This window comes from Dendroctonus ponderosae, unplaced genomic scaffold (genome assembly GCF_020466585.1).
Source record: "Dendroctonus ponderosae isolate FM_Combo_2020 unplaced genomic scaffold, Dpon_F_20191213v2 Dpon_F_20191213_4, whole genome shotgun sequence".
In the NCBI taxonomy this organism is placed as follows: Eukaryota; Metazoa; Arthropoda; class Insecta; order Coleoptera; family Curculionidae; genus Dendroctonus; species Dendroctonus ponderosae.
This window is the reverse complement of record NW_026018611.1, coordinates 7,515,484-7,538,455: the sequence shown is the minus strand read 5'-3', so window position 1 is coordinate 7,538,455 and position 22,972 is coordinate 7,515,484. Positions and strand designations below refer to the sequence as shown.

The following is a 22,972-nucleotide window of genomic DNA, read 5'->3' as shown; positions in this document are numbered from 1 at the left end:
ACACTTTACCATCCCAATTATTGTTCTTAAATTCGTAATTTATTATATATAATATAGATATCAATTAATATATACTTTTTGAAGTTTTATTCCTCGAATTTCAGCAGCTATTGAGTTACCTCGTCCGCAAAACTCAGTCACAAGTTTGGTTTCAACTTCTGTAGACGTTCTAGTACAGATTAGGTACAGTATTAAAAAAAGTTACTACGACACTTCTGAGGCTTTATAAAATACGTCTGTTCTTTTGAACTACTCATGTTTCGTTTATTCGCATTTATATAAACTGCACTTCAACTGACTCTACTGCAAGTTATTTTTTCAATTCTTTTCAAAGTAAAAAAAATACTTGCAAGTTCTATTGTTAGAAAAACCGATCGCAATTTTTTGTCTAGCGTCCCGATTATTCATTAGTTATTGTTTATGATGCAAACGTTTAGCAGAAGTACATTGTGCTGTCCGATACGTCTTTCTACAACAACGGATCTATTAATTTCGTTTACAGTAATTGATTATTTCTGCGAACGGTTTTAAGTAAAACAACTTGTTTTATTTTATACTTCTCATATTGAAGTTATCCCATTATCGATTCGCTTATTCTCTTTTTATTCTAGTTCTCAACAGACAATAATTAAAAATATGATGCGCTATAACAAACGATAAAGGGACATCGAACGAGAAAATGAAATTGATCAATGTAGTGTGAAGTTGCTGGCTGGCTGGCTGGCCTTTGACAGAAATGCTGTTAGATTTACTGCGTGAGCGAAACTAATTGAATGAACAAGAAAAAAACTTGCGTGTTTGTAAGTTATGGGTAAAATCGATTAAATTATATTCGGATTAATGGACACCAAGGAAAAATATTTGGTGGAAAATCTTGTAATGGTTTGACGATTAATATGAGGAACCGCAACAAGTTCTCAGATTTTTCTCACAAACTAGAAACTTGCAAAACATTCCTATTTGAAATTTATTATTATTATTACTGAGCATTCTGAGCTTCTTCAGGATTTAGAAAATTATGTGCCCCCTACTATGCTACCACATTGTCCAATGCAGTTAAAGCAGCTTATCAAACTGCCATAAAGCATTGAAACTACCAACTACTAAAAAATATTTATTGTTGTTGCAAAAGTATAATATGTCTTTGCGCACATCTGGTTACCATAAGGCGTAATAAATATTGGTATCGTTTCAGTCGATTTGCCATTTAATGCATACTTTAACAGGTTTTCTATGTGTAAATATATATCTTATAATCCCCAGTAAGAAGATTGTAACGGATACTCATCAACTCTATAACGCCGGTTTTTGCTATAATCTATGGTGGAATTGAAGACACAAGCGCTGCGAAATGTGCAGAATTAACACCTACTGTTTGGCTGCTGATTGAAAATATCAAAAAATGTTTGCGACTTTCAAAAACCAGCGAAACGGATATGAATATGTGTGATCTGTTAGACGATAAACGGTTCCCAATTGAAAATCCACACAAATGATATAAAACTAATCAAAACCACTTTAGTTTATATCCGAAACTTGGTTGCCAGATGTTTTGGCCTCCAATAACATTTTAAAAATAATTTTTTTATTGATCTTCAAACCCAGCGCTATTCCAAATGGAGCAATCAAAACACTTTTATGTGTTTGGAAAGTTCACCTATTAAGAGACCTAATGGGATTTACTTGTAACTATCCATACTAAATAATGTGGATACATGTGGATTAATATTTAATTATTCATTTAGTAGAGTCTACAAGTGTTATTCTAAGTAAGTATTGAATTTAACCGTATTAATAAAGCAATTACTTAAAGATGCATTGACACTTGCATTTAAGTGCAATTAGGTGTTTGTTCGAGAGGTATATTCACACTTATGTATATTTCAGATAACTGTTTGGATCACTTGGATCTTTTGTTAATTGTAATGTTACAGTTCAATGCATTGCAAATGTTCTTAAGTGCCGCTAAGTATTTTAGTATTACAATGTAAGTTAATTTTTCTCTTGTCAGTTGTTCTATTTTGATTATAAACGTTTTTTATGATTCTTTATCGATCTACTTTCTTTCGGTAGATATAAAGGGTTTAGATGAGGTCTGCGATTGGCACGTTGACTATTAATTAGCGACTTGCATTTCTGATTGATTTCTATGTGCATTTGGATAATTGTAAAGTTTTTTCTACTCTAAGTACCTGTTTAATTTATTTTCTTGTTATCATGTTCATGACATATTTTCTTGCTTGAATGGTCTCGTAAGGTTTCTGATAATTTTTTTACCAAACATGTTCTATGAAAGCGAAGTCAAGTCCACTTTTTGGCGATTGACCTGTTTATTTTAGGGTAGAATTTTTTTCACCGGATGTTTTCAGAAATTACGTCCAAACCATGTCGATAACATTGTGAGAATCGGGTTGTTCATTCTTATTTATACCGAACAGGGGTTTGCAAAAATCCACCAAAGCTTCCGTTATTTTCTCGTTTCAAAAGACCAGTTTCACTTCCTATATTTAATAACCAGAATCTAGTTGAGTTGCTTTAAAGAAGTTGAGTAGTTTTTTAAAAAGCGAGTGATGCCCGAAGAATATCGTCTTAAAGATCATCAGGAAATCAGAAGTTCTGGTCAAATGAGATTTTTATTAGATATTTTATTCATTTGACGTTAACGAGGAAAAAAACCAAAAAACAAACGCTCTTCTCTCCTCCCTAACCCCTAATTATTGAAAATTTTCCAAGCAAGTTTGTTCACGTGTTTTAATTTGCTTCCTTTGTTACAGTGTTTCTAATGGAACATTGACTAACCATTAGTGTTCCTTACAATTTGAAACTGTAAAAAAACAAAGCCAATGATTCCAATTAGAGCACGCGATATTCTTCTAATCCATAATCACATAATTAACAGGTTACACAAATTGTATTGTGTTGTCAGTTTAATAAAGTTTTTAAAAACCAAACATTCGTTTTTTAATACCTCAATTAGACTGTTTAAGGTTGATGAACCTAATTATTTCATCTAATATAATCTAAAAGGCATTTATGTTCGAAATCACGGAAGTAACATATGTATGTTCAGTCTCATACATTTATGACCTTCGAAAAATTATCTGCAGTGTGTTACAGCATGAGTGTGATTTTTTACTATAGGTAGTGTAATCAAATTTATTACATATATGATTAATAGAAACTTATTTATTTGCAATTTACCCACGTTTCAATGTGCCAATGAACCTGAAGACAAACAATACAAAAAAACGATTAAAGCTTGAAAACTACAATGTGTATTTCTCGTTGATCGGCTCTACATTATAACCAATTTCCTCAAATTAACTAACATTATTCAAATAAGGAAGCCTTTTTTCCCGTAAAGTTTAATTAATTGATTATTAGCATTTTAAAGGCGGAGTACCGTCTCTGAAACTGAAACCATAATAACTCCATTAGTGGCAGAATAATTACATTGTGTCAAACTCGTGATGGGGGCATCAATTTAATGTACTTGTAATAGTTTAAAAGTTTATTTAAATACAAAGGTGGGTGAAGATGGTATGCTCAATTTGCTATGGCAAAAGTATTATGGTAGGTTGTGATCGTCTGGAGCGTAATAATGAGTCTCCATTGACTAATACTTGGTATATTAATGAAGTATTATGAAATCGTTTTGTTGGTATATTTGGTTTTCAATGTAATTTTAATGCACTCATTTTTTAGTCCCAGTTGTTTTCTAATTGTTTACAATTTAGTGAAAACGCGATTTAATTGCTATTTCTTATAATCTATTTCTTAATTACATTTTATATTAGTTTTTTTCGAGTCTAATCGTTCATACGAATACAAGTAGGACTGAACCAAACGAAAATAGGATTTAAAATTGTACTAAATAATTTGTTGCAAAACTTAATATATCTACTGTTGTCGCTTTGGACTCACTAAAATAAACGCCTTTTTTTTCGTATTGGAAAATGTATCTGCCTCTAATGTTTTTCAGAAATTTTATCGAAACTTGCAGACTCCGAAAGGTTGGATTCTGTGCACCATAAATTACTAAAACAGACGCCATATCTTAAAGTTTGAAATTTAAAAGTCAATTTGTATTAAATGAAAAAAGTAACAAAAAAATAAAAAAAGTGAATATGTAATACTATTGTATTACTCTGGTCAATAAATTACTAAATTACTAAAATAAAATAAATAGAAGCGAATCTTCTAAACGGCATGAATAGGGTTTTCGAATTTCCGTTATAGTTTAATTTCCATTAAATTTTCGTCTTGTACAGGACGGTATATCGTTCCTAAGAATACCGAAGAACTGTTTTAAGTAGATACTACAAAAATACTTAAATAAAAACCGCAATTAACTGGTGGTTTTAATTCGTCGATTTTGCCAAAGTGTTCTCTTGTAATTATATTAAAACTTTTCTACAATGATTTGATTTTGTATAATATATAATTTTTTTCAAGGAAATTCGAAACACTTTTGTATAAAAACTACGACGATTTTTCTGCTACTATACACCTTACGACGGTTTTAAATCTCTTTGCGAGAAGATAATGTAAAGTACTAGTAGTAAAATAATTTTTATGTGTTATACAAAAGAGCTATCGACCCATACCGGGCTCACTGCCTTGAACTACAATGTTTTATGTGGAAAGTATACAAAATATGACAAAGCATAAATAATAAAATGACAATATGCTAAAGTATTTATTCTATTTATTAAATTTAATTATCTCCACATTATTACCCTTGTTAAGAAGCAACTAAAATTAAGAGTTGTTTTATTTTAAGTTTTACACGTTTTTTAAGCTTGTTTGGTGTCGAAAGGAATATCGAAGTTTGTGTTTGATGGTTTTCTCGAAAACGAAACGACATACAAAAAAAACTCAAGGACCCAAAAATTTTTGATCGTCTTTTGTAGTACTTCGGATATTGCAAGCTAAACGTTTTTGGATAATTTTGAGAAGTTATTATTATTCACACATTCTCGAGCACTAATTAAAAAGTTTCCGTATGCTTCATTTGCGACGTTTTCCTGGATGTTTTAGCGTGATAAGTCTCCTAAAGTGAATTGAGGAAAAAATGTCGACAATATATATCTGAATGGTATGGACCATAAAACCTAAATTCTGAAAAGGGAGAACTAAAACCGGAAGTTTAAACAAGGCAGCAAAAAAGGGAATAGCAAACTCATCAATCAAAACGATCGAGAACAACAAAACAACGGAAAGAAAAGTAGAGATCTGCCTGATAACATACAGTTGAAACTCCATTTGGCAGCACTCGATAAAACAAATTAAGCCATTTGCTTTAAACAGTAGTAATTATTTTAGATGTCATACATACTGGAAATAACTCGACTGTTTAGTGCTGCGGATTTAAACATGTGTTTTTTTTAACCTTCTACATCGGGTTCGCTTCTGGTCTTTTGGTTCACACCAGATTAATTATGAATTTTAATAAGAGCAAACTGTAAACCCATTTGAGCTTTTTTCATGCAAGAATCCATTTTAATTAAAGTTTAAAACATGTCGTTGCCGAAACAAGAAACAGCGAAGTTTCGTTTGAAATTCGGCGAAAAGCCGAATGTACAAAAAATGCCCGCCAAAAATTCACGAGTACCATCAAAGGTACGGCTCTTCAGCGCGGTATCTCTTCAGCAGACCAGCTTCAACCAAGCAGTATGGCTCGAGCCGTCATCCAACTCGCGGCAATCGCGACATGCGTTGTCCTTTCACTGACTGCGGAAGATCGACAAGCACGTTCCGGTGATCTAGATCGAGGGCCTCCTTTGATAACAGATGTCCATGAAAGTGATTTTTTTGTCGATGAACGGGATAGTGTTGGTGAAGAATCGGACATTGGCAAATTGAACTTAGAGCCTCAAAGGGCTGCTCACAATGCTGGGCCTTTGCAATTTTCGGAAAATGTCCAAGAGCCACTTCTCGTCTATGCTAGTTCAGTGAAAATCCCAAGAGATGCAGAGCCGAGATTTGGCAATAATAATTTCAGTGGGAATAACTTTGAGTCGGCAGAGAATGCGGGTGCAGGTGCACAATTAGCAGACGATGTTGATCGCTGGTTTTTGCAGAACTTGCGGTTCAAGCTACCCTTTAAGGAAAATGCTAGTCCACCGTCTATGGTAGATCAAGAGAAAACTGACCTTGTCCAGCAAGGTAGGTTAGTGGGTTCTGGGACGCCTGAAATCACCTTTGATGATGCCGATGAAGATGCCATGGCTTTAAAGAGACGGTTAGAAATGAGTACAGAATTTTTCCTAGTTCCTTCAAGCAGCACACCTTCAACTTCAACTTCCCAATCAAAACCCCAGAACACAGTGACTGTGGGAGAAACTGAAAGAATTGCGGGGGTGTTTAGGAACGAAGTCTGGGTAGTGCCTGTTTTGGCTCTTTCAGCCATTACCATGGTGCTAATAGTTGGGTTCGAAATATTTGTATTGTGCAAAGCATGGCGAACGACGCCTAGTCGAAGGCATCTTTTCTTGGGACAGATGTTGCTACTGGGACTTTTTTCTTGTGCCGGATTAGCTTCTGTATTTGCAGCATCCCCAACACAATTTACCTGTGCGCTAATGCGATTTGGCACAGGGGTGGCCTATGCCATAGTTTTCGCTTCACTTTTAGTTAAATGTGTATTTCTCATTAGTCTTAATGGGGGTGTCTATTTACCAGCACCCTATCAAGGACTTCTACTGCTTTTTGCAATTCTTATTCAGGTGGCCATAGGAGTTCAGTGGCTATTAACTAGCCCTCCACTAGTTGATGCTGTTACAGTGGATCGAGTTATCCATCCAAATAGAAATAGACTATTAGTAACGGCGGCTGACATTTCTTCTACGCAAGTGATCCCATTATGCCGTACACCATACACGGACATGTTACTTTCCTTGATTTATGTGATCTTTCTCATCATTTTCGTGACGGTTTTGGCAGTAAAATCGCGAGGAATCAGAGACAATTATCGGGAAGCCACCTACATTGGACTTTCGGTAGGTTGCAGCATACCAATGTGGTTAATATGGACTATTAGTGGCCTAGTGGTAAGCGAAAGACATAGAGACGCTTGTATAGCTTTCGGAATCGTGATCATGTCAATCATGGTATTTCTTATCATGTTCATGCCCAAGGGCAGGCAACTTGCCGCTATGGGCAAAGAAGGAGTTTACATCGAAGACAGGGAGGATCGATTTAGTTCACTGAGCAGAGCGGGATCCGGATACTCTCCTTCATTTTTCCATTTCAAACCAATCAAGTATGGAATGAATCATGCCACCAAACATCAGCCTATTGCAACTTTAAGAGCTGGAGGTAAGATCTTTAAGAACTTTCATTTTTTTCCAATTTTTAACTTATTTGTGGAGCTGATTGGCGAGATTAAGGTTTCAGCTTAGATCTGTCCTTAATTGTTTAAGGTTTTTTGAATGAGGTTTTCAATTTTGTATGTGATTCTTTTCAGTTTCAGTTCCTACAGGTTTTGAACAATATTCTATTACACACGTACATAGTTTGTTCATTTAATGTTTTTTCCATTTCATCATTTCATCATTTCTTCGTTTAATAGATTTAAAATAACAAATATGACAAAACGGATTTTATACTTTATTAACAAAAATTGCGTTCTACTAATATTAAAGAGAGAATGGTCTGGTCATGGTTTAGTCATGTTAAAAGTAAGACCAATAAAGTTTTAATAATTTTAATTTGTGAGCTAATTGATTTATTATTGCAATATTGAGTCTTTTAGCTTAAATTTGTTTCGAAATGTTTCAGATATTTATGTATGTTTTCGTTTATTTTTAGTTTCAGATGCTACATAACTTTTAGGAAATATTTTATTACACCTACATACATTCTTTATATTAATGTTTTTATTGGTAATTGATAGCCATTTCATTATTTTTGATTTAATAGCTCCACAATGACCCACGACATGACAACTCGCCAAATATGATAATCGTGATTTTTATAGCTTATTATCAAAAATTGAGTTCTGAGCTTTATTATAGAGAGTAGGTGCCTTTCCATGGTTTAGTTATGTTAAAACTAAAGTTTCGATTAACGTTTAAACAATTTTAATTATTTCTTTAAATTATTTTGACTTAATTTGCATTTATTTAATCGAATTATTGACTCCCATTTTATGATAATAATGGAAGATGGGAAATAATGCAACGTTTGGTGTGAATACTATGTTGAAGTTTCAACATTTTCCTTATTATTTTTTAGGCCGTGTTTGTATATTCACGTTTTTAATATTAGTTTTACCTTGACAAACTGATTAATTTACAATCGAACCACTCAATAAGCGATTTGCTGCACCATTTTTATTAGTTTTGTAGAAATATCTTTCGATCAAGATTCACTTTTAAAAAATTTGGCTTAGCAATATTTCACCTTAGGTGAAATAAATTAAAAAATTGCTACTAAAATTTATGGCTACAATGAGAAAATGGTGGCAAATGTTGATAATAAGTCGATTAACCCCATAACAAAATAGTCCAATCTAATCCAAACCGTTGGAGAAAACGCATTGTAACTGCATTATAATAGTTCGTTTTCAGATTAGCCTACATTCCAATTTGCACCAATTAAAATAATTAATTTCATGTTATAATAGATTCTTAATAAATGTATTTTTTATTGGTTTTCAACGCGTAAAGAAAACAAGTATTGTTTAGGCACTTTTCGCTCTCTAAAACCAAATGAGCATAAAACATTCACTTGTAAAGTGGTTTTTTTACTACCTAATCAACATTACAAACAACACTAATGAAGCACAATAACACATCTTGAAGCATTTCTTCATTTTCATAAGCAATCATTCTTGAATATCATTACTATGGGTTGTAAATGGTATCAGTAACACTGCACACCTAATGCATTTACCAATATCCATTTGTTAAGTTAACGGTATAATTTAAAAATCAAACAGAATACATAGTAAACATGTTTTTTTTATGACGTTTCCGTCGAAAATATTTGCTGCGACTAAATATTGAAATTAAACATTTTAATGGTCATCGCCTGGAGAAAACGCTACAGTTTATTGCCTGAGCTAAACATTTAATTGTTAATTTCTAAGATAATGTTTGGGAAATTGACAATAAAAACCTGCACTATTAAATATCACCAAAAAGCCGAATCGATTAGTCTCGATTCGCTAAGCAAGCTACTACCGCACTATTTAGATCTGTGCTATAATGTGAAAGAAAAAAAAAACAAAAAATGTTCTTTTATTATAGTGGTGTCTGCGTTCTTTGGCTGGGAACAAATTTGTACTAATTTCTATATTGGGTTATCGATTCGATTTGGTTCAGACACGTAATTTGAAAATTTACCTTTGTGCCTTTGTATTTATTTACTTATTGGATTTTACGGTGGGGTTTTGAATTTTGGTTAATTATTTTTAACAGTTATGAGTAACTACTTGGGCTTTGCTCTGTGAAGAAAATTGTGCACCTATTTTATAAGAGTTACTGTTTTACATGTCACCTTGAAATTGCTTAATAGTGCTGAATTAAAAAAAAAAGTTAATCAAATATTAATCCCCGCAGGAACCGCAACGATTGCAGCGTTTTCTTATCTAGAATTATTAAAATATGTATCCTAGATGCAGAAGAAGAATCTATAAAGTTTATTTTAAATAGTGAAAATGTTTTGTCAATTCAAACAATTTTCTTGCTGCTTGCTGTAATAATTCATGTTTACATTGTCAGGGAAAGGATTTGTACATGCAATTATGTAGGACAGTCAGTCAAGGAATTAACAATAAGTATACCTATTAGCAATTGTTTCAAAAGTGGTTTGGTACGGTTAAATAAAATTAATTTCATAAACGCATTGGAGGTCAGCATCTTATTCTAAATTTTCACAGCAAAATGAATGGAAAAAATAAAAACTAAATATTCATAAAATGTTTAGCAACAACGACATGTTGAAATATATTTTCAAACAACGGAACATTTTCATTAGAATACGTACACGTTCAAAATAATGATGTTGCTTTTAAGGTGTAGGACAAGGAAACACAAATGATTGAGATATGAAAATCTGTGTTTTAAGGCCGACCTATTTTTTAGTTTGAATCTTTTAGAAAATGGAAAATTATTATATTTTTAAGTTATTTATGGATTCTTTATGCCTATTTAATCAACAAATATGTCGAAGACGACAATAATGAAACTGAAGGAACTGACAGTACGGACGACAGCGGTCGAATTAAATATAATGATGATGATGATGACAAAGATATAAAATTTAAAGTTATAATCTGATGTTAAATTTCTTTTTGACGCCGTGAATATGGCAATTTTTCTATGAGATCCTCTTGCTTTTATGACCTATTTCAACCCGCAGCTTATTCAAGGATATTATAATACTAGATAATATTTACAACTCAGGCAGTTATAGCTTGATATCATTGACCTAATCAAATGCGCCCGCTAATATTCTTAGTTAAGCAACCATATTTACATATTACAAGTTTACTCAAAAAGGACATGCTCATTTCCCACTCGCAGCACGTAAAATGAAAAGCAGCATTTTTTTTTGCTTTAATCAGACTATAATTTACTGCAATTTCGATGCGGCTGTCTTGAGATGTAAAATTAGAGAGAGAGTTAGTACCAATTTTGCCGCTAAAATTATTTGCCATTTGTCAGTGCCTTCCTTATTTGCCTTCATTTATTTTTATTGATGCATACTCCACCACAACGGATTATGAACAGTAGTAAAGAAATTATGACCATATTGGCGCTGCCTCTCTTTCTCAATAAAATTGAGCTAAGCAAATTGCGATAAAAAATATAAATATTTTATCTATTTTTCAGGGAGGCTTAAATTGCTTCTTTGGCATTCAAACATTAATTGATTAATAAAATCATACAGGTTCAATCGCTTGTGATTGATTAACTGGTCTTCCAACGAAAGCAAATCCCAGATACATGAATTAATTCATTAAATAATTCCACTATTAATTACTATTTATTAATTGCCGGCTTACAATTTGAATAATATCTCATTCAAAAGAGACAAACATTATTAATGGTATTATTTAAGCATAATTTGAATAACATATATGTAAATGCTAATATAACTCTTAGTTTTTGCGTATTATTTTGCTTATGAAATGTTACAAAATAGCTTGGTTTTGAGCCAATTAGTGATTCATAAAATACAGGATTATGCAAAATACTTAATAATATATTATCGAAATAAATTTGCCTATTATTAATTCAAACGAGTGCAGAAGAAATTTGGGAATATTTTTCGAATAGTCCAGGTGAATGTATTGAAGCTGCAAATTTCGTTGTTTTATGTGAAAATTTAATATGTCAATACTTCAAGCTTGTAATGGTGTTGCAATTTCATCCCATTAAATACTCTACTTCTAAATCTTCTTGAAAATTCAGTTTTTCTTTCATTTAATCAGAACAATATTTTCCAAATATAGTTGCTCATTTTCTTCGCTAATTTACTTAGTCGAACACTTTTACGTTTTACTTCTTCTTTCTAGCGGGCCGGCATTTAAAGCATTTGGTGGAGCTTCTTCATCTTCATTGATTCTATTGCAACGAAATCGTCATAGTATATTTTATGCATAGAGCTACTGGCTGTGGGCTCTTACTTACAATTTTTCCAAGTCTGCTATTCGATTTTGGAACTAAGAGCCCTGGATAATATTTTTAGTTGCTTCTTTATCCATATCTTGCATTTACTCGTTAGATCATAAACAATGTCAAATATTACTACTGGTAAATTATAAATTGCTTTTTTATTGGCAATGCACTATTTGCTTTCTCATTAACTTTTAATTTTTATATCGTTAATTTTTGGCTAGACTCTGTTTTTGAAAAACAATTGTTTGGAAAATTCTGAATTTTTAGAATGATATCTGTGGCTTTTTCAATTTAAACTTGTAATTGCCTTCCGCTGTTTCAATATGCGTTTTACGTCTAAAAGCCTGAATATTATACGATTGAAAAGATTAAAAATACTGTAAATACAGAGCTCTCTATCCGGGTTTAGTAGTACCATTCAAAGTTCCGACTTCACTTTCTTCTTCTGCTGGTTTCATATATTACAAGTTAGTTTCGCAAGTATTCAGACTTGCAATCATCTACATATGTCAATTATATGTGTATTTTTAATTCAACCATGAACGTTTTTATTTATTGGCTCTGGACGATGATCGTTATTGTTTATTTTCAATTCACTTTTCTTTTTTACATCAATCCATTACCCGCTCGGATTTTCCAGTTGCGACTAAGACTTATCCAACTAAGGGGTTTTAAGTACAACTTCCAGCAGTTATTGAATTTTGTATGGCCTTGCAAAGCGACATTATCTGCTTAACAGCATTAACTCCATTAATCTAACAAAATTTCTTTCACTCTACTTTAGATTGAAATCGGTCGGATGAAAATTACACAGATACTACTTGTTATAACGTTGCCAATACATTATGTAGTTGGAAAGCAATATAATACAGCCGTACTTAGAGTGGCCGTACGCCTTTGGCCATGAAAACAAATTACTTAAATACTTAACGTTTTGTTTATCAAGTGCAGATTTACCGTGGGGTCGGGCACTTAAGGTAAATTATGAAAATTGAAGCTTCGGAAAAATGTGCAAGGGTAAGTATTACTTGAGAGTTACTTTATGGCTATTTGATTTCAGCGCAAATTTGCCAAAGTATTAAACCCTGCCGTTATCTCGAGCATCTTTGCTAATTAGTGGGAGAGTGAGCGCGTATGTCAAAGCCTAGAGACGAGCAGCGATATTGTTTATAATATCGTAAATTAATCACCTTTTATGAAAAAGGATTTTAGTGGATAGCTAGGCAAAAGCGTTTTTTGAGCTTTTCAGACCAAAAGTACTAATGTAATCAAAGAAATTGTGTTAACGGAAATAAGTATCTGTTTTCATTTTTTTCAGCATTAAAGGCCGATTTAAATTCTGACAATTTTGTAAATATAATTAAAGATTAGTTTCATTGCAAGCCACTTAAATCATATTTCAAAAATACTCATAAGTGCACCTGTCTGTACTTGTGTGTAAATCTTTGACCATGAAAACAAATAACTCAAATACATTAACATGATACAATGCTCGCGCTCTGTTTATCAAGCAATATAAAATATGTATGCGACTATGCATTATCTGAAGATTTACTTTATGTCTGCAGCAGATAAAAACCAAGGATTTAGTTCTGCTTTTTATTGTTTTGGGTTGGGCGTTCATCAATTTATTCGTCTGTTTCTTCTTCATGTTCTGCGTCATCAATGCGCGTCTAGAACCATGCGATTTTTTACATGCTGAAAGTTAATGCAATGCTTTGGATTAGGCCATGTCAATATTAAGCTTCATGTTTAATAAAATCATTAGGTAGCATTTAGTAGAACAATTTTTTCAATCTATTGGTGCTAGCAGTCTAGCATTTAATTGGCAAACTGCGTTTCAATTCTTTCAGTCTATCACTTTCAATTTTTCGTGCATTATGAACATTAAAAGTACCGTTTCTGCCACCATATGTTCAATCTTGTCAGCAATAGCTTATTTGCAGGTCTTTTCATTTATTGTTTTGCACATGGTTAAATGCCGTCGCTGAATAAACTTAAACCGCAAAAGTGGAACAGTAGGTATAGGTAACAGTAAAATACCCAAACCAGTAGGGTATACCAGTTCCGAGAAAGTATCACCCAAGTGGCATAAGATTTTATTTTATAAACCTTGGTTCGTATCTTAAGTGCGGTCATATCTTTGGCTGATTTAAAATCTGCCTGTATTCACAGAATTAATGAGGAAAGCCCAAGGTTTCGAATAATTAACAGGAAATGTGTTTCTTTTAGGATGCAGAAGAAGGAATTGTTAAAACTGAAAAGTCATTTAACGGTAACATACCTACATAGGCATAAAATAAATACCACGAAAAGAGCCTTAATGAGGAAGACCTATTTTTCAAGTAATCTGCTTGTACATTTTTTTATTTGCCTTTTCGTATTTAGCAAGTGTTTCCTCTAGCAGGAAAGCATCAGTTCATCTATATTGAATCTGTTTTACAGTTAGTCTAAGTTTATCTGATGAGAACTACATCAGCTACAGATAATGATTTGTATGTATAAAAGGACATTTAAAAAACTTTGATCATTAAAATACCTGAAAGCAATATTTGCTGAGTTGATGCTGTTAGAAATTTATTTAAATGAGATTAATATAACTCATAAATACCATTAAACCTAATTACTACGACTTTTATATGGGATAATTTAACGCATCTGGTACAAAGGATATTTTCATACGAATTAAGGCGGATTTATTTGAAGAAGTTTTCTCATTAACGTAATGATTGATGAGAAAGATAATATTTTGGAATTGGTGAGAGTTCCCAGCCTACTTTACTATAAAACTGTCTAAATTAACTGCCAAAATGTTGATGTATGAAATTTAATTTCTAACTTGTTCTGATGAAGCTAACAGCTGAGACAGTTTCTCTAAGTAATTGAGTTTTTCATAAGATGATTAATAGTCAATAGTTAACTTCGAATAAATCAAAACACTAATCATATAATGAAATTTGGTGCGAAAATCATTGCTACAAAATTGCGTTGCTTTCATCTTTATTATAAATGAAAATGTTATTTTTGCATTCAAGTTCTCTACCCAGTATGAAATGTATTCTGTAAAACTATATGTCGTATTTCATGGCCAATGGGTTCAGGTGCGTACATCGTATTACTGATAACAATACCCATCCAGTTCAGTCGTTTGTAAAAGGAATCGTTAGTCGGAATTATTATAATATTTAATACAAGAAGCACTTTCATTAAATGTTCTTGTATAAGTTATAATTTAATATATAAAATAATTATATTAAGTAGTTATTGTAGCGCACAGATGCTTGCTTAATGCTGCTCAAGCATGTGAAAATTTGAGAGATAGAACAAATATTTATATGTATACTATTTCAACATTTTCCAAAATTTCCCAACATTTCCTGTTAGAGCGAAATATTTATTTTTCCGTATTCGGTTTCGATTTTCGAAGGAGTTTCGAAGTATTTTTAATTGCTTTATTGACATATTTCCTGTTAAACATTTAATAAGATTCGATTAATTGAATTTTCAATGTTCCGCGAATGTCCGTTTGAAAATTTATATTTTAATGATATTTAACTGAAGGTTTTCCAAGTAAAATAAGTGCACTTTCAGGTTTCTAAAACAGGAAATAACATTCTTAGACGTCGATCAAACATTAACTGGTCGCTGCAACAAAAAAACCATTTCTGGTTTTAATTTCTCCCGGAAAAATCTGTTGTTGCAAGTTAGGCAATAAAAAAATTTTTCACCTTTACATCCTTGTTTATAAAACCAAAATATTCGCTTAAAGGTTCCGGCATTCCAAATATTTGATATTTCTTTTTGGGTCATGAATATCGTGCATGTCGTATGAGTTTGACATGTCACAACAGCTGTTATACGAGTCTTTTGAACAAAAACTTGCTGTGCTTATTACTAACACCCAAACCGTCATCTTTTCCCAATTAATAACAGGGTTTGGTATACTTTAATGGAATTCTTCATGCTAAGCTATTAGTAAGCGAATTGAAAGGTATGGCTATTTTTTTTAGTTCTGCACACCTATAATTTTTTACCTCAAGAATAACTGGTTTCAATCAATTTATTTAGTACTTTGTTGGACAGTTTTCATTTTTATATGTATAATCTCCCACTTGACTATCTGGGTATTCAAAAACCTTTCAAAAAATTATAAGGGATAATAATAATCATAATAATAACGCCAGAAAATCTATGTCCATCTCCCTGGTATATCATTGATACTTACTTACACGGCTTTAAAATACCGGAGTGACATTAAAATCGAGTAAAATGTCGTAATCATAAATAGAGAAATACTATACGCTTTTGCTGAGCTACTCGTATTTTATTGCTATTATTTTTATTCACATATACGTTTATTGCTTCTAAAGTATAACGTAGACAATTTGTCTGACGGGTCACACATGAGATGTCTGATTTACTGCACATGGAGCTCGATTCCAAAATTTAAAGCACTTTCACAAGAATTACATATTCGTGATTAAAGAAAGTCGGCTGGATCTTGTCGAACAGCTTTTCGCAATTGTCGGTCTTGAGAGGAAAATATAAATTGATTCAAGGAAGCCGCGGAAGAAGACTAATCTTACGCGAACTCAATTTTGTGAATGCTTACAAGTATTGAAACCAAATCGTCACCTTTGATTTTGATACACGAATAAAATACATTAGAGCATGGAAAAATAGTCTCAATCAATTTTTGGTTCGGTTTTTAAAACAAAATCTGGATAAAATTAGTAAACTAACCATTCGCTTTACCCATAATTTTCCATAAAAAGGAGACATTGTTATACATCGGTTCCTACTTGTTTAAGTTACGCGTCTAAACTGCATTTGCATTTGTATAATTTGCCTAATAATTAACATTTCCTTTCTTTTTCTGCAACAGTTCTTTTAATATTCAATTGGCATCTTAGGTGGAAAACTTTAATTGTTAATTCTAACGTGTTAGCACAATTCTGAATACAACGGAATGCCATTTTAATTAATTAAATATATCCAGCACGTGTAAAGTGAAGCAGGCAGGCAAAGTCCGTAATTTTAACAGTACTGAAATTCTTTAATAATGTAAATTGCTCCTTCAGTATAATATATCATGGTACAACATGCTACTGCCAATTGGAGAGATACGCCAGGCATGTGCTGCCTAGTTCGCTTACAGCTTAGTCAGCTTAATTGTTCTTTTAGAAAATTATTCTTCGTTTTATTTTGGAGAACTTCACCCCAATTAAGTGTGTGTGCAAATAAGCATTTCACTTCGAGCTGTCGATATGTTGAGTTTAATTAACTAGAAAAATACTAAAGTAGCATTACTTGTAGAGTTATTGCTCTTTAAGCAGAAAAGTGAGGCAGTTTACGAAAGTTTTGATGAAACATTAATCAGCCCATAAATCCTTCGAGCCTTAAACATCAGAGGCGTTATCCAAATAATCTATTATTTTATTCAGTCATAATTGAAGCAACTTTTTTAAGAAAACAAATATTACTAAGTCGTCTACTTGCATAATTCCATGCAACATATTAAAGCTATGGGACATTTATTTTTATTATCAAATATTAAATATCTGTATACATTTTATTCCTTAGTTAGCAGCTCTAGACACTTCTTTTGTCAATCCGTTCTCTTATGCCGCATTGAAATGAGCATATTTTTTCAAATGTGTTCTAATTCATCGTACTTATTCATAACAGTCAAACTCATCTTTTATTTAGCTATTTTTAACAGATTTTGTTGTAAGCAACAATGTTCTTAGAAGGAATATAGTTCAAGGAAAACGTAACAAAGACTGTGAGAAAATGTCGCGTTCAGTAGTTGCCACGAATCTTTAATTATCTTTTCAATGTGCACAGATTGAAATTCGGAAAAAACTGAGCGTAACATACTTTCCACTTTTAACCCCCATGCAAAAATGTGAACGTTTTAGTAACAAACATTATTTTAATTTACTTATAATGACTTAGAAGGTTTATAATGTTAAGCTCTGAGCTGATGCCACTGGTGCTACGTTGAACATTTTTGTAGTAACCAATATTCGTTTTCTATCTTGAGGCAATATCTCTAAATTTTATGAAAACGGATTAAAATCTCTAATTTGTAAAAAAACATCCAAAGAGCTTCACCGCAGATCTTAATCTTGTCCTATCAATTCTTACATTGTTGATTGTAGAGCAGATGTGCTTTGGAAGAATTCTTGAATGAATGAATACCACGTGCAGAGGAAATTAAAATAATTATTGCTCGTATATTTGTTAATTCCCTGGGTTTATTACAGGATTGCAAAAGAATTGACCATGTTATTGGAGCGCTTCAACATGCGTTAAGAGTGCGATCATTTCCTACATCAGAAGTACTTTTAAACGAAGTTATAAAAATTCAACTGCTGCCCTGCATTTATATATAGCACATAATTAACAAAAGGCAGATTCTGAGGTCTTTACGTAATATAATCGAAGATCATTTTAAAATTTTATTTGGTTGAATTATTGCTTTTGAATAGGAGACTGAACATATTTTTTGAATGTAACCGCTGTGCTTTCAGCTTGCTGTTTAGTTCAATACATTGTATTATTCACTTTGATTTCATAGGCTCTTGTTCTGTTTTCGTGATTAAGTAATGGAAGCATTTCTAATTCAAAGCGCCAAGTTTCGGGTGCAATAAAAATGAAACTGTTTTTAGTGAACCGGCTATATCAACTTTGCTAACCGCTGTGAATCAAAAAGTGCAAATATTGTCTTAATTAATTTTCCCATAACTTTAACCACCGCAAAGCTTTAGAAATCATCACACCGTCGACTAGCTATTTTTACGCTAAAACCACACAGATCAGTTTGGCAATAGTAGACAGTTTCTTTCTGTTTATCAATTGCAGCTTTATCCATTTATCAAAAAAAACGAATCATTCGGTTCATGATTTAATAAAAACAATCCTGAAGCATAATCAATGGACAGTGCACAAGCCTGTTCCAAAACCACACTAGTTAAATATGAAAGCATTTGTTAGCTTACCTCCAGCAGAAAAAGAATGAAATGAAAAGCAAGAAATACACATGTTTTCATGAGCATTTTTCAGTCTCTCAACTGCAGTGAAGTGAAGACAAAAAACGATCCACTCATCTAACAATACCTAGCTGGAGTCTTCCGCCTATAACTAAATTAACTTCTGCTACTTAAAGGCATACATCAGTAGTACAAGAAAGATTGCATAACATTTGAATATTTAAATTAGGATACATTGTTCTGTTAGCCACAATTACCCGAGCACCAGTTCTAATGAAGTTCAAGTCGCGTATACATGAAGAAAACATTTGTCACGGTCTAGGAACCTTTTGGAAGGATGTCCATAAAACCTTGATTTTTATCAAGGTTCTAGCACTTTTTAAACGTTAGTGTATGCATACGCAATTGGAGGCTTTCTCGGGATAAATTGCGCAGCACATTACTTATAGAACTTTAGTTCAGCAAAGCGCTGTAAGTGCAACTCATTTAAATTTAATCAATAGGAGCTAAGAGTCATTAAAGTTGAGTTTACTTCAACTATTTAGAATAATAATAAAGCGTGTGAATGCAAAGACGGAATATTTAACTGGACTGTTTCTATTTAGTTTTTCTAATTTTGGTGTTTAATTGCTTACAATAATAAGCTTCTTTAATGTTATAGCAGAAACGACGTTGAACGTAAATGTCTGACTGTTTAGTTTCGAAAATTTGTTAAACCTTTGAGATCCAAAACAATCGCAGATTTTAGCAAAATTCATGACCTTTGTTGAGCGGTTATGATTTTTAACGGACGATATCAATGTAATTATAGATTTAAACACTCTGTATATGGCTATGGAAGGGCTTCTTAGGTCGCAAACTGTGCATTGGCTCGAAAAACACACATGTGGAAGGTTGATTTTTTGCCCAAAAAATTGTATGACTGTGGATGGTTTTTCAGAAAATACTCAAATCGTTCAAATTCGATACATGTACATTCCAAAGAAGCGAAGAATGGAAAAAGGAGCTAATTGTAAAACACGATTTGGAGCAAAATCAAACTTCTACATTGCTTATATTTAACTAAAATAGTACATATACCATAAAAGCTAAACTATTTTTTTAGAAACATATATGTTTTAGGGTAGTAGATTACGATCGACTCTGCAACGAAACAATTTGCCCTTTCGACAATAAATTTGCATTGTTTTTCTAAAATATAAGCACTGAGAATCTGCCAATTCAATTTTCTAAATTTTAATGTTCTCAAAATGTAATTTTTATATTTGTTTTTATTTTAGGCTTTTATAACGGAGCAGGTACACACATGTCATCTACAACCCCAATATTTTACATAACTTAACTAAATTTGATAGTTAGTTTCGAATCACTGCAATTGAGTTAATGCGAAGTGAAACGCTAAACAATGTAAACAGCAATTAGCACTTCAAAAGCAAATAATGCTGCTAACACGAAATCAGTGAAAGCGCAAATTTTAAATGCATTTTGAAAAATTGCACCCAAACAGTGCATTATACTCATATATCAGGAAATAGTGAGTATAATGCACTATTTGGATGTCATTTTTCAAAATGCATTTAAATTTTGCGCTTTCACTGATTTCGTGTTAACAGCAGGGGTCTGGAAAGTGTACCGAACAGCTTAATTACAAGTGAAGAAAACCCGTTTTTAAACATTTTTAGTTTTTCGCATCGGAGTCAAGCAAAAATTATATTTATGCTCTAATTCCAATTGCCTATCGAATCGAGTATACCAGACATACCAATATATATTATTTGTCCTTTTCGAAAGCATTATAAATTTCGAGGAGATATTTCCTTTCAACTCATTTTACTACTTGTCTTTTTGTAAGCTTTAGTTAACCATAATTTTCCTTTTTCTACTTATCGCTACGAGATATGTATATGTTTTCGAGTTTGTTAGTTAGTTAAATTGATGTATTGTGGTAAGTTCTAAGGAAACAACCATGTTCGTTCGACGAGAAAACGGTTTACATCTCGATACCCACTCGGTTACATTTTCAATTTATGTACTGTTACATATAACAGTGTCACTAAATGGCCAATGCGGGTTTTTACTGTTTCTCTGACGTAAATTATGACCATCGGCCAGTCTGATGTATGAATGTGGTTTAAGATATTGCGTGGTTTGGTTTCCATGCAGGGTGGAACAAGCAGATTTTTTATTGCAAAACATATTGAATAACATTACGTAGAAATAACATCAGAATCAAAAGATTACAAGTACATACTTAAAATCGCTGGAACGCATTCTACAATATAGACAGATTAGGTATATCAACAAATATTATGTTGAGTAATGTGATTGTTGCTGTAAAAACTGATGCAACTTGTCTGAATTATTTGTCCTCTTTAACTTATTTATTTGTTTTTTGGGCAGAAACAGAAATAACCGGACTTCGTCAATTAAAAGCTCATTAATAGCCTGTATACTGTTCCATATTTCAGGCAGCATTACATTAGCGATTACAATAAACGCCTAGGGAGGAATAATGTGTAAATGTATATGTATTGCTATAGTTTATATACATACAAATATATGAACAGCTTAGAGCACATTTTGTCTCAGCTCAAATGAGATTTTTAAAATACCTTCCATTGATTGATTAAATAAGAAAAGAATAATTTCCGTATCCTATTAACCTTTGACTCTACGGTTCTATATATTTGCAGATGCAGAGTAAACTTTCTACGTGACTCGAACAAACAACAGAATATCATTCAAAATCTTAGTAGACATATCAATTCACTAATTTTTTTTAAACCCCAATAGACATATACATACATATCGACTCAACATATGATTTATGTGTTTATTAAGTATCGAACCGTCACTATGTTATTATGAACTATTAACAATCAACGATTTTTCAATTTCCGTTACAGTTTGAACTACACTAAAAATTGAAAATTTATGGACTATAAAACTAAATGGTCCATTATCTGTTTACTCACTAAACTATCTCCAATTAGGAGCTCAATTTTACATCATAATTATTGGTTTTTCGCTCTGAAGACGCGAATTGTTTATTACGTATCTCGCGATTTGTAATTTAGCTTATTTACCCAACGACTGATTTAATTCACACGCAACTTGGTACCTGTAATGAAGCTGATAGCTCAGGTATTAATTTTTAAACAGTAGTTTAAGTTTTAGTAGTTACGGAAGTTTTACATTTACCTTCAGACTTGTTTTTCTGATACTAAATTATGGTTGCCCTACTTCCTCTTTCAAGAAAATATGCTGGTGCAGCAAACTCCTTCACTGTGAGACATTTTCTATTTATACTCATAGGGTCTAGTTTTTTAAATAGTTATAAGCATATTTTATTTTTTTATTTCTGTTTTAACGGCATTCCGAATTATTTACATTTAAAATCCATAATTTTTTTGCCATTTGAACTTTTTCGTTACACTAATTTTATATTATATAGAACCGTTAGTTCAATTTAGCGGTTTTTAAATATAGCCACTGGCCGATAGAAATATGAAATTATATCTAGGTAAGTACCTACTTATTTTCAACATACGTAACTGTAAAGGTTATTAATTCAGTAATTAGCTTGTAAGTGGCATGGGGAACTAAATATTAATAAAAATAATCAGAAGCCCAGCACGGTACTATTTATTTTGAAGAAGAGGTTTGACCTTTGGAAAAGCTTCATCGGTTAGAAGCATTTGAATGTTTTCTATGCAAGTTTACTTACGCTTAAAAATCAGCTTTAGTTCCTATTATGTCTCAAGAAGAAGTTTTAAAATGCTTCAGGAAACAGCATTAAAATGTATTAGCGATTAATTAAATTAAACAAATTGAAAAATCCCGTGCATATTAAACAAATTGATCTTATGAAGAAAAAGTGTGGAATATAGGCCAGCTGGTGCAATTAGTACAAAAACGCATAGTCTACCCATGCAACCAAAACTCTATTTAATTAACATGAATAATAGAAATATCTTACAAACAATAATTGATCCTACTAACAATGCATCATTTTAAAATGTGGATTAGAATAATGTATTCATAATCATACGAAGACGGTTTTTTACGAGAAAATAATTTTAGACTTCGCCGAATGAGCAATTTTCAGGAAAAATAACGGAAAAAGTTCTTCTAAAGACGTCATCCGCTTTTATTATGGCTTTTAGTGGCTCCTGCAGCCTGTATATAATGACCGGAGACAATCTTTTGCTTGAGGCATGTCAACAAGAAATAATTCAATTATTTTCAGCAAGATCCTCTGAAGGTAAACCGTGCATGATGCAACAAGTGTGTCGAGGCATTGACCTTAGAAAAAAATGGTATCATGCACTGAATGTAAAAAAAACG

General features: G+C 32.3%; 1 protein-coding gene across 1 annotated transcript in view; it reads left to right on the top strand.

The window, feature by feature from the left end:
- The first annotated feature begins 5,656 nt into the window (after positions 1-5,656).
- The window catches only part of LOC109537151, a 31,883-nt gene continuing 14,567 nt past the window's right edge, over positions 5,657-22,972 (top strand). The window contains exon 1 of the mRNA XM_019903753.2: positions 5,657-7,320. Within this exon, the coding sequence (XP_019759312.2) occupies positions 5,676-7,320 (1,645 nt within the window). The 5' untranslated portion in view covers positions 5,657-5,675. The remainder of the gene's footprint in view (positions 7,321-22,972) is intronic.